The sequence below is a fragment of the Hydractinia symbiolongicarpus genome, chromosome 8 (genome assembly GCF_029227915.1).
Source record: "Hydractinia symbiolongicarpus strain clone_291-10 chromosome 8, HSymV2.1, whole genome shotgun sequence".
Lineage (NCBI taxonomy): Eukaryota > Metazoa > Cnidaria > Hydrozoa > Anthoathecata > Hydractiniidae > Hydractinia > Hydractinia symbiolongicarpus.
This window is the reverse complement of record NC_079882.1, coordinates 9,700,516-9,714,195: the sequence shown is the minus strand read 5'-3', so window position 1 is coordinate 9,714,195 and position 13,680 is coordinate 9,700,516. Positions and strand designations below refer to the sequence as shown.

Below are 13,680 nucleotides of genomic sequence, written 5' to 3'. Positions count from 1 at the left end.
CGTCATAGCTATTAGCACTAATTTATAGAGCAATTGTTGAATCTAAATATTTTTGGTGAAGGTTGATATTATTAGTATAACTGCAAAATCGTGACAAGATTGTTTATAATAGAAAAAACATGTTTTAGTACCTAATTATGTGGGTTTTTTTATCCTATGTAGTCTGTGCTAACTTGGCGTCGCTTGCTGGCTGTTACCGACAAAAACATGTGCAAAGCACATACGCAGTGGTAGTTTTATTATTTTTATACTATCCCAGGATGGCCTCTTCAGTTCCTAATGGTACTTTTATCAATGAGGGTCCGTCGAAAGGCCTTAGACAATTGCCTAAGATATCAATCCTCATGCAGAACACTGAACAGAAAGAATCGTTTCACACCTTTTATAGTCTCAGGCATGACTGACCCGAGATTGAAGCCCAAGACCTCCCACACTGGAGGTGAAAGCTCTACCAAAAAAACACCAGTCGGTAAATAAAGATGATATATGATACTCTGACCATGCGGTTTCGTAATAATTATAGCTGAGAGTGTGAATTACATTTTGATCACGTGAATCAGCCTACTGAACTGGGTTTTTTCGCTGGCAGCCATCAAATCTACAATCTCGTTTCTACAGCCTTTTTTACGGCTCAGGGTCAAAATACCCTGGAGAAAAGAATGGTCTTGGCGCGACATGGATGTGTCCTGGAAACCACATCCTTGTCCCTCCTCTCTTCTTGCGCCAGAAAAGGTTATCACAGGGCGGTCTTTTTGTAATAAATGCATAAGGCAAAACATGCGCGCTAGGAACAAGCTTACTGGTGGTGGATAATCGCCATATAGCATTGTCGTGTTAAAATTTGCCAACCAGCTTGGTAACTACTAATTTTGCCCAGTGTAATCCCAGTTTTATACCTCTCCAATGAACAAATGAACCACCCGCCTGTTCCCGCCATTTGGCGGATACAATCCCAAAATACCAAAAGTATTGTACCAGCATTGAGTCATCAAACAGCCGTATTTCTATTACGATGATCGTATTAGAGGTGCGGATAACAAGCTTTGATTTACAAAACAGCGCGCGGCGCCATTTGCTGTGTACTGCTGGGCCCGAGGGAGGTGTAGATGGAGTGTTCTCTTTATTTTATCCTTGGAATTAGCGTCTGGATTGATTTTTTGTTTGAAAATACTTTACATCTGTTTTTCGGTGTTCAGCTATTTAGAACAATGGTGGGTGTTTTTGTTTAGGCGTGAAAAAGGGTGGAAGAAAAAGACTACTTTGCCAGTAGCTAGCTACCTGTCAGATGTGATATTGGTTGGGATAGATAGATAGATAGATGTGCATATTTTACATGGCTAGCCTCACAAATATCGAGGGATATACCCTGTCTATTATTTCCAGGAGGGGCCATGGCGTAGATGGAGAGTCCTAGAGTATTTAATGCTCATTTTGAGCTACGCAGACCCAATTAGAGCCCGCGCTCTACCAGACAACTCCCGGCAACATCCAACGGCCCACACAGTGTGCCATCTTCCCAATTTCCCTCACATGGCTTGGGTTAACCCGGGGCTATGGTAACATTCACTCGCCCATGCTGAATCGCCGTCAAGAGGAATCGAACCCCGGTCTCCCGCACAGAGTACGAGAGCTATAACCACTAATCTACGGCGAAGAAAAGTTGATTATTTTTCTCTTTCAGATACCTAGGAGGATAGAAAGAGAGGCGAACATACAATAGGACATACAAATAATAGCTGCACAAGTATTCTTGCAGTCAACATTTTCCCTCTCTAAGCCAGTATAGCTAGTAGTACGAGGTCATATATGTCATGGAGGATTTGGACTACTCTTCAAAAGAGGGTCTAATTGCTGCATACTGCAAAAAGGTGCAGGAGTTTTCAGGCAAGATTAACGTTTTTAAAAATATTAAATTATTTGCCCAAAAAATAGACCTATTCAAAGTGTGATTAAGTCAGTTAGGGACAACTGCAAATTAGACTATTTCTCCTAAATGAGCTAGTAGCTAAATTAGGAGATTTTTAATAACTTAACTTGGGGAGAAAAGTCTATTTGGTAGATGGAAAATTTTAATCAGCGATATCTTCGCAATCATTGTTGGTTGCGCCATTATTTTTCCTGTACTATTTGCTGACTTAGTCATCTTTGCTTAGGTCAAATTTCATAGAATTTGCATGGTGGATATAAAAGTTATACATGTAAACGTGCTTACCGATCAAACTCATTTTCAATCGACTAGAACAAGGTCTGGGGCGAGATTGTCCAAATAGCTTATTTTGTCTATGACAGTGTAATTAGGACATCATAGCCTTACTAGTATATTATTTTCCCACAAAAAAACTGAAGGTTTCGCGCCACAAGCTTTCTTTTTCATTATTTTTGGAACTTATTTGCAAAATGTGTTTATCCACCATCTTTTTTTAAATCAAAATAGTCTATTTAGGCTTTTTTTGAAACACACTGAAAAAAAACTTTGTCCGCAATATCTTTAAGCAATATATTCAAAACGCACCAAAACATTTTCGAAAATAACATTTCTACATTTGAGGGAGGTTTGTTAGATCATTTATAACCTTAAAGGTGTTTATAGATGTTTATATCTTAACGATTTAAAGATGTTTATATCTTAAGAAGTATAAAGGTAGACAAAAAGACAAAAGAAACACAATCCAAAACCAACCATACCAAGTTGAAGCAGATTATGATTTCAATCTTCCGCATTTTTTTTTTACTTCTTTTACAACAGTCTAGAGGATTTAAAATGAAAAAAATTAGTTCTAAATTAAAGGTAGGAAAGTAATGTCTTCTTTATGTCTGAAATTAAGGGCTAAGTCAGGGAAATTGTACTTACATTATATACATCCTACAAAATATGTTGTAACTTGAATAAAATGGCACATGAATAAAAGCTGTTAAGAAAGCTCTTGTGTTTTAATATTTTATAATACATAGACCAGAAGGCTGCAATAAGCAAATTTAGTTGCAATAGCCTAGTTAGGAGATAATTTTGCCTAATTTGTCTATCATAGCCTATTTAGGCGGAATAATTTACAGTTGTCCCTAACTGAAGGTTAATGTTTAACTTGATAGTTTGCTAGCTTTAGTCGATAATTATTACAATCAACAAAAAATACAGATGGCCCAACTTATTATGTGATAGCGAAATAATTTAAATATAAACTTTTTTCTTTCTCTTTGAGCACATAGCTATCTGCATGGCATTTCGGGAATGCTCCAGGCGGGTTCAGGATAATGTGGGTGGTTTCGGAGGACAACCGCTATTTTAATTCAAAAAATTAGTCGAAAAGTCACCATTATATATGCGAGGGTTTGCGGCTTATCAGCACACTCTTCTCTTTGAATTAAATCTCTGTCCAAGCTCCAGCTCTTGCACTTTCCTATACCTGCCAGAATTAATGCCGAATTCCGTTTCCATTAAAGAAAAAAAAACCTGTAGATTGCATCAAATATTATAAATCATCAAATATAATATAGATTGTATCAAATAACCTTTCGAAAACTCCACACAAACAAATTTTCATCAAAGTTTGTTTTCAAGCAGACACTTGAATTATATTGAAAACGCTGAATTCACCTGTAAACACCCGCACTTTTTACAGCGTATGCAGCTTATTGGCACCCTTTTAGCAGTTTTACTTTACTCCACCTTAAGCCAGTAAAGTAAAACTGCTACACCTATTATGGTATGATACATAATAGATTTGAGAAATCAGAGCTAGGATCTTTGGTCAGTGCTATGTGCTCTTCAACCAAAAGTTTGAATTGGTTCCGTATAATATTCCTCATGGAGAAGAAAACCTCTTTGCAGCTGTGGTCCCCTGACCAGCACTAGGCCACTTGCCACTAACTCTTAATGGATAATGGTTTATTTATTTGTCACACAACTATTACAGTAATAGATAATGCAATCAGCTAATGTAAAAGTGAATTCGCAATTCAACATTTTTTTTATAGAATTATTCGCAAAGACAGCATCTCGATTCACACATTGCGAATTCGGACCTGCCAATTCAAACCCTGTTAATTTTCCTTTTGTTTAGCCAATATTTTTTCTATTTATAGCTTCAAAATATTTAATAATCAAATGGAATTTAAATCATGGCTTGAAATTGAACGTGCTGTTTGCCATAGCCGCCTTGCACAATTTCACTTTTCTTCATTTATACCATCTCATTTTACGTTTTATAAAAATTTGCTTATATTTCTTGGTGTTCCACCAACTGGCGAGTCTTATAGCAATGAAAATACTTTGTTGTATATTGATGTTGAAAACGGAGTATGGGAACACATGGATGTAAAACATGAAGGTTATGACTCAATGGATGGATTGGACCCTCACATGTATGTATATATTGTTGTGATTTTTTTAACAAGAGGTAAATTAACTGAAAGTTGTATAACAATTTGTATAAAAAGTTTTAGCATTTAAGAAAAGAATTGGGACCTTAAAATGTCCTTTATATTTGGAAGTTCATCCTTCTTCATTTTAAAGCTTTAGACAAAAATGCAGGATGTGATGGATATGTGTACCTGGCTTCTGTTTGTTAAAGTTTGTGACAGCCAAATTAAAAAGCTTATTAGGTGGAAAATGTTAAAATTCTTTTAAGTATCATAATTATCCGAGCAATAGATGGTAATGGTATAGCAACTTCCTCGAAGTGAATTTTTTGTTCTCCATGCCTGGATCAATAATCTGTTCTAACTATAATCCTTGGATTAAAACATTTAACTTGTTTACAAAAAGTTAAGGAATAAGCATAACTTGAAAGAATTTAAGTTCAGCTATTAATACTGTTAATGTTGTCTAGATATGCTGCATATCACTGGAACTTGCTTCTTGACCCAAGTAAATCTTTAAATACAGCTGGCTCTGGTTATTCTAAAGAAGAGGAACTACTTCGGGAAAGAAAAAGACTTGTGTCTCATGGTATAACTTCATATGAATTTGATACACATGCTGGTCGTGTGTTATTTCGTGCTGGATGCGATACTTATACTGTTGATGTGGCATTAGTTGCATCAGGTGCAACAAAAGTGAGTAAAATTCATTTCAAAAATGATTCTTGTTCTTTAATGTCATATCATTCTCGACTTAACATGGGTTGTACAGGGTATATTAATGACATTTTTTCAATTCAATTTACGTTTTGGTCCTCTGCATTAAGTGTGTCCTTATCACCTTTGGCCAAGTTTTTCTCTGTCTACCTCCAAGCTTTGCCCCAGGAACTATCAAGTCTCTCACTTTCTTACCTGATTATCCTCCTCCATATTTACAAAATGTTCCAACAAACTCAATCTTTTTGTCTGATTCACATCTTCAATGCTACAAACACTACCTCTCAAGCTGGTGTTTAACAGCCACCTTACAATTCCAGTCCTGGTCTTTTGAGGTGCGTGATTGCACCCCAGCACCTCTGCACACTTCTTCAACAATGGAGCAGCATTTTCAATCACGCACCAAAAACATTTTATCACTTCAATAATGAAAACCTGAAATGTCTTGTATAAAGTAATTATTTACCATACTAATAATCAAAGAAAAAAATGACTTAAAGCTTAGAATTTGAATAAAAAAAAAAATTGAATACGTTGCATTTGTTTGTTACTGGCTTTTATTGTTTCGAGATGAATTCATTAGGTTAGGGAATCATTAGGTTGTATATCGCAGAAGTCGCCTGTGACATGCTTGAAAAATGTTTGTCACCGGCACAGTTTAACATAAAGCAAAACTGTACAGGAGATCGAAGGCAGGTCTGACTTATTGCATGCTTTGTCGTGTGGGAGACAGAACTTCTGGACTTCTTTTTAATACAATATACAATATTTTCAATTATTATTACTAAACATATTTGATTTGTCTTTCCCCTTTTATAAAAATTTTTTAAACTTTATTCAACATGTTTTTTCTTTGGTATTACATCACGAGAACATTCGTCCGAAAGCTGTATTAAGGTACAGGACACCTAACCTCTCATATGTTCTGGTTATATTTAACTTGCATGGGTGTGCACTCTTCTTGTAGTATTCTCTGTGGCAATGAAGGTGGGACTGACTTGTGGTATGGCTCCAAATGGTCTTCCGTCTTTTGTTCGAGTCTCAGTGTAATTCACCAGCTGATGTTCTCTATACCTTATGTTCTTCATAATAACACTGACCATTTTTGATCGTGACATTTATTCAAATTTCACAACAAAATTACGTCTGCAATTTTTTTGCCAACACAACTTAAGGATCTTCGTATTTCACGTTGGCAATTGCCGACACTAATTTTAAGGACTGATGAATCATTGATATAAAGTTTTGATACGAGTTATACGAATTATGTACGGAAATTTTGAGAAGGTCCTTTAATAAAGATGCAAATACATTCAAATAATAGGCTTACCAGATGACCACACTTTTCATACATATGTGTTATCACGCACCTCAAATTATGAATAATTACTCTGCCCAAATAAGGCAAGACGTATGAAATTCATCACGTACCTACGTTAATCGAGGCGAGTGAAGTATCACTCAACTGCTAAAATTCATATGACCAGGACTGTATTCTGATAGCATTCCTTTCTAAACATCCAAGATATTCATGCTCTGCCCAAGCAGAACCTATCCTGCAAGTAACACTTTGTTGCTTTCATTCTGTTTAACGACATATCCAGCGGGATTTTCATACAATTATTTTAATAATAGGGCCCCAAACTCAAAGAAAATAAATATTTCTTTTAAATATTTCTCTCCTATGATGCTTACTGCTTTAGAAAAGAGGAAATGAAAGAGTGAGCTGTCTGGCAACAATTTCTTATCAGAGCTTTTATTGGTTAGAACCCCTGCTGTTATACTTCGGTACTCCTGAATCTTAAAAAAAAGCACTGGTTATCAAATGTTCACTTTTTAATAAGGGAATTTTCAGTTTTTTAGCATTGTCATTTTTAGTGTGCTGTGCCACGTTCAATATCTACCAATTTGTTTGGAAGCAAAATGGATGCTAAAATTGGACCAAGCAATCCAAATATAATATCATTTATTGACAACGGAGACATTTGGGTGGCAAATATAGTGACAGGTCTGGAAATGAGATTGACATTTGTTCGAAGCACTGGTCGAGATGAAGCTATTTCAGCAGGTGTACCATCATATGTTACTCAGGAAGAATTTGACAGATTTACTGGGTATTGGTGGGAGCCAAGGAAACAACAAGATATGGAAGGTATGATATTATCTATAAAAGTTACAATCAACCACACATAGATGTGTCAGATTTTTTCTGTGTTTGTAGTAAATAAGGGTACTTAAAACCTCACAGGCAACTAGGAAACTTTGTTCAGTCTGTCAAAACATTTTTTCATTATTGAAAAAGTAAATGTCTGATTATATAGTTTTGACCTTTTATATGACTTTTCGTGTTAAAATATTTTACTGTAAATTGTCAATTCTTGCATTTTTGATAATAGAAAAAATCAAACAATTTAAAGGGAGGATGTATGCATTTTAAACAAAACGTATCTCTGAAATCATAAAAGATATTTTATATCAAAAAAAAATCATAAAATCTTAATAATCTTGTGTAAATGTTAGTTTTACTTTTTTGTTGTTGCACTTTTTTTTTAAAACGTTTTTGCTAACAGAAAATGTACTTTATGCTTAGGCTCTCTTGAAGTTCACAAGATCTTATACGAACTTGTAAGTATAACAAGAGTGTATCAATTTCGTGTTGCTTTTTTAGATATAAAGGGTAAGGAAATGTCTAGTAGAGCCTTTATTACAAAAAATGTTTTTTAGAAAAAGTTGTGTTTTTGAGTTTTTTACCATAATGATTGGTAACAGCTAGCCATATTTTCTCGTGAGAGAATAATGAAAAAAAAAACTTTTATTGAAGTGTTAGAAGTTACCAAAATTCTACTTTAAGAGTTCATTCTTTTCCTCACTTAGGTGGATGAAAGAATGGTTGAAGAGCTACCAATATCATCTGCTCCTGACCATAACTTCACAACATTTGTTGAAACTTACCGTTATCCCAAAGCTGGATCTATTAACTCAAAATCTACCTTGCGATTGGTTGAATTCTGTGTAAAGAGTTCCACGAATGAGGTTACCTTAATATATATATATTTTTTTTAACACTTAAAGTATATCCAGATTCATTACATTGATGTATATACATTTTTTTGTTTACATCAGATAGGGATGCCATGAAATATTTTTTAAAAGGGGATTCCACTAATTAAATTGCTTTGCGTGCGTGTCCGCAAAAAAATTGTTCCCATTCGGTTCATTAATTAAGTGAGTGCATTTAGTAAGGATATACAATTATACAAATTTTCCTTTAGTTCCTTGATGGTTCCATTGTTGAATATGAGATGCGTGTTGATTTAGTAGAATTATTTCCCTGGATTGAATATATTGTTCGATGTGGATGGATGCCAGATGGTAAACAGTAAGTAACTTGTTACACTACTTTACATGAATGCAATAATCTATATTTATTTTTTTAATCTATCATCAGTGCTATGATAAAGCAGTTATATTTAATAATTTGATAATTTTAGTATATGGGTTCAAGTATTAAATCGAGCTCAAAACAGACTGGCTTTGCTTAGAATACCATGTTCTGCATTTCGACCAATCACTTCTAGCACTGTTCTTCTGACGGAAACTGTTCGTCAACACAAAATTGATATAATGTTGGAAGAGAAGTCAGACTTTTGGGTGAATGTACGTTTGCTGTTATGCTTGTTGTTGTGTATGAAAAGTGTGGGCTGCAAAGCCAGATTTGTGAAGTTTTTGGTTTCTAGTGTCCAAGTTAGAAAAAATAATTTTTATAACATTGATAAGTCTCTATTTAGAAAGAAAATTGAAAATGTCGTAAGAAAAAAAATGTTGATATTTTGTGTTTTGAAAATAATGTTTTAAAATCTCAAATATCCTCCCTTTTTAACAATCTTTCAAATAAGTAAATATAGAATCTTTTCAAATAAGCACTTAAATGTACATTGCCTACGTGTTTAAAGTTCTGGCGAAATCATCCTTGCATATTATTTCTTTTTAGATTTCAGATATCCTTCACTTCTTACCAACGATACGACCTGATCGAATAAAGTTCATCTGGCTGTCTGAAGAAACACGTTTCAAGCACCTTTATAAATACACTATAACAACAGAATCTGGTGATGGTTATTTTGGTGGAAGTCAAGTTTTTCACAGCACTGAGGGCAACATGAATGAGTGCATAGTGAGACCTTGTCACACATTGGAAAAACAGGTTCTCACATCAGGATCATGGGAAGTGGATGGCGAAAGGGTATGCTAACCCTAAAAATTTGGTCCTGAAAAGGGCCCGCTAAAAATTTGGTCTTAAAACGGTCCGCTAAAAATTTGATCCTAAAAAAGGGTACGCTATAGGCAGATTTATCTGTACATACAAACGTTTATTGTGATCCTTTAGATTTGGGTTGATGTGAAAAATGATTTAGTTTATTTCATCGCCATGAAGGATACACCATTGGAGAAACATCTGTATGTTACTTTTTATTTGAAATTTTTATTAAAGAGATTAGCAGTCTTTGAATGTCTGTTGTTTGCATTTGTTTAGATATTGCGTTTCTATGGCAAATCCAGAGGTTATTCACCGTCTAACTAAACTTGGTCATTCACATTCTGTGTCTATAAACCAGGTAAATGTCTTACATAGATGCGAATTAAAATAATGACATTTATGTTCCCCAAAGTTTCAACCCCAGCTACTTTTATTAGTTCGGTAATCTAAGGCCATACTTATGAGTTCAAACAGGTTGAAACACATGTCTGCGGGTGTTAATAGTTAAACTGATCAGTATATTGTTTTGTTTGTAGGAGTGTTCCCATGCAGTCGTAGTGTCATCATCAATTTCGTCTCTGTCACATGTCAACTTGTGTAAAATCATGCAGAATCCTGTGTACGGGACAGGAAGAATGTCGTTGAACGGAATAGCTTGGCTAGAAGCACCGCGAGGTATAACTTGAACATATAACGCTTTTTTATTAAACTGATCTTTATTTAGTTGTGTACATACATTGCAACTTCTTTCAGCTCTTCCCAGCACGTACATTGTGCCAGAAATCTTTGGATTTACCAATGCCAGTGGTAAGATGCAATTATTAACTTTTATTGTACTCAGCCTAACTATCTCGAGACTATAATAAGCTGATCTTCTAGGTAAATCTATCTATGGCATGCTGTTCAGACCGTCTAATTGCTCCGCAAGAAAGAAATATCCAACAATTTTATACGTTTACGGTGGACCTGGAGTCCAGGTAATTTTTTTTCCAAACAATCTCAATTCAGAATACATACACGGATGTACCATGATAAATCTAATATTTTATTGCAATTACTCATACTTTTTTCATTGTTTTAGCTGGTTTCGAATGCACAACGTTCAGTCCGTCGACTAAACTTGTATGCTTTAGCTTCTCTCGGATACGCTGTTGTAATGATCGATACGATGGGCTCGTGTAACAGAGGCATACAATTCGAAGCTGCTATTCAAAATAATATGGTAACCAACACATTTTTGCCCTAAGTTTATTTTGGTTTTAAAGTTTACTATGTCTTGTCAATGCAAGTTGATTATTACGGCTACAATTTTATTACAGGGTTGTGTTGAGATTGATCAGCAGCTTGAAGGCTTGTCACACATTGCAGAGAAATCTGGGATTATTGATATGCATAGAATAGTCATCCATGGATGGTCCTACGGTGTGTATAACATCTACTTGTATCAATACTGCTTGTTTCATTCTTTTTATTTACCCTCTATTTGTTATTCCTAGGCGGTTATCTTGCGCTGATGGGCTTAGCACAGAGACCTGATGTCTTCAAGGTAAGAATAAGTTATATGTGCTAGCGCTTATCGCTTCTAACATTCTAACGGTTTCTCTCATTATTTAATGTTTTTTACTGTAACGTTAGGTGGCCATAGCTGGTGCGCCTGTTACCTGTTGGGAATTGTATGACACGGGATACACAGAACGATACATGAGTACACCGTCAGTCAACAAAGATGCATACAGAAGAGGATCCGTGTTGAAATATGCGAAACAGTTTCCAAGCGAGTATGCATGATTTCTTTTAACTTCTGTTTATTTTATGTAAAAAATCGCAAAATTTGATTCCTGCAAAATGTGATCAATTCGCGAATATTAAAGACAAATACGACGTCTAGAATCTTAAAACTAGGAAATTTTTTAGATTTTTTTCTTTGCTTGGAGGTCCTGATAGAGCAGACGGCCTTAATTTATTTAAATTTCTAAGCCTTGAAGTCTTGAAACTTTAGACCAAATCGACTACTGATCGTTCATGGATTGGTCGACGAAAACGTTCATTTCAGTCACACGAATGCTTTGATTGCAGAACTAGTGAAAGAAGGAAAGCCATACCAGCTCCAGGTAAGTCGCTTCTTTCGTAAAACACCTTATTGATGTGCTTATTGTGACTTGTGACCTTCACGTGCGATAGCATGATGTCTATTCGAAGTGCATACAGATTTATTATATTGTTATTATAGGTCTATCCAGGTGAACGACACGGTATTCGAAACTCTGCTGCTGCGAAGCATTATGAAACGTACGTCCTTTGGTTTATTCAGCAATACTTCAATAATATGACGTAACAAAAACACCGCCGGGAAGAGTACCAAAAAAATTAAAACTCCATGGAGAAGAGTAGCGGAAATATTAAATCACCACGGAGAAGAGTAGTAAAGTTTGAGTGGATCAGTGCATTGCCTTTGAGCAGGAAAGCCTATTGACTTGAGGCTGTCTGTTTCAGCAATCGGAAATGTGAGGAGGACATTTAGAACATTTTGGAGCAAGTTTGAAGATTCATGTGGTTATGTGATTCCACTATTTGTGACGACGAGTACATGGTTTGGATAAAAAGCGTCAATTTTGACGCCAAGAAATGTTGTGATAGGACAAAAACATTATACAATTTGATATTATTGCGAATTCCAATAAAGATTTGACGAATACCTTTGCTATAAAAGATTCGTGACATCCATTACATAAAGCCACTGACATTCTTTTATCATTGAAACACTATCCACTGTGTTTACACAATATTTATGCATCATGCATTATTCATTACAAAATATTTAAGCTTTTAACCTAAAACATTTAATTTATATATAAAAAAACTAGAATACCAGTACAGCTCGCTTGAAAGAAGTTGCTTTGGTACATTTGTTTTGGGTCGTCTTGAAACTGCTGCGAGCTGTCTGCTTGGATATCTTATTCCATTGTAACGTAGGACTGAATTTCAACAAGTATAAAAAAAATGTGATTTCTTTAACACTTCTTATTAAAGCGTTCGTGACTTTAACTCCAAACATTCGGGCGTCAGCGCTCAATTTGCCCAATCACATTAAAGATGGTAACTTTTTCTGACTTTTTATTGGTTGTTGAATAGTTGTTGCTTGCAAAAGCTTCAAGGTTGTCTCCTTTTAACTTCCAAAGGTGCCAAACCTACAGAGGTTGAGACCACGAAATATTCTATTTCGCATGTTTTGATACTAAATACTGCTGAGATTCAGTTAAGAGCGCCTTAATGGAAAGCAATCTTAAAACGAACTGGAAGGAAAAAGAATAGCATTTGTAAATCGTGAAACATTTATTTTACCCAGCCTTGAAATGAATTAATTGTTTTCTGATTTCTAATCTCCCCTCCACACGTGCTTTTTATTTCTGCGAATTTTTTCTTAGCTTATTTTGGAGACTTTCGCAGGAGAAAGGCGAAAAAACTGCGAGACAAGTTCCAGTTGCGTTATGCAACTATCTCAGGCTTAGGCTTATAATATGATAATTCGATGCTTTGCATTACCAACTACAAAATGTAAGGGAGCAAGATAAGCACCCTCATCCCCAGTTTTTTTTGCTCATATCTCTCATACCAAAACGGTAAAAATTCCTTAGGGACGTGCGTGCAAATATTGATCTGCTAATACAGGATATGAAAAAAAAAACCTTTTTTTATTTAGAAATGTTTACAACTTTTGTAAAACAATAAACATTTTTGATAAACTGATGGATCATTTAGAAGCGAACCCAAACATCGGTGGAAATCTTCTTCACACTAAGAATAAAAAGTTGAAAATCCGAGCTGTGTTACACGTAAGAGAACTATGCGAAGTAAAACGAAGAAGGATGAGAAAGGACATACACAGATTTTTCGATCTTTTTTGCAGTCGCACCATATACACCACCATTTTGCCATGCAGTTTTTGTACTTTCGTTCACACTAAAAATTCAGTCCATCGCAAAGTTAAATTTAAAGAAGAAAAATCTTAGCCAGCAAAAACGAAAAACATTTTACATTCTGATACCTGATAGATATCACCCCTTCTCTCCACCAAATAATTTTTTTACTCTAGACTTTCATATCCCAACTCCGAGTTTCCAACACAAAAACCTTTCAACACACTGCCAGCAACTACCCGTCTTCGATTTCAAATCCCACTAGCTATTAAATAGATATGAATTTTCTAACCTGTTTTTATTCTAACCTCCTTGCTTATTAAATTTAGGCTGTTTATCCTTTCCCCTTCTATTACGCACCGAATAGTATGTGTTCACAGTATTAATAAGTAAGCTGATTAAAAAGGTATTACATACTTGACTTTTGAA

At 35.2% G+C, this 13,680-nt stretch overlaps 1 protein-coding gene across 1 annotated transcript; it reads left to right on the top strand.

The window, feature by feature from the left end:
* Window positions 1–4,056: 4,056 nt before the first annotated feature.
* Window positions 4,057–12,349, top strand: LOC130653703 (dipeptidyl peptidase 9-like). The gene is made up of 19 exons (XM_057456220.1): window positions 4,057–4,362; window positions 4,830–5,055; window positions 6,955–7,228; window positions 7,667–7,701; window positions 7,951–8,109; window positions 8,349–8,455; window positions 8,568–8,733; window positions 9,068–9,319; window positions 9,464–9,534; window positions 9,611–9,692; window positions 9,871–10,009; window positions 10,088–10,141; window positions 10,214–10,311; window positions 10,416–10,556; window positions 10,654–10,756; window positions 10,831–10,880; window positions 10,970–11,112; window positions 11,334–11,445; window positions 11,565–12,349. Exons 1-19 carry the CDS (start codon window positions 4,106–4,108, stop codon window positions 11,667–11,669), a joined length of 2,574 nt encoding a protein of 857 aa, XP_057312203.1. The 5' UTR covers window positions 4,057–4,105; the 3' UTR covers window positions 11,670–12,349.
* The last annotated feature ends 1,331 nt before the right edge of the window (window positions 12,350–13,680 follow it).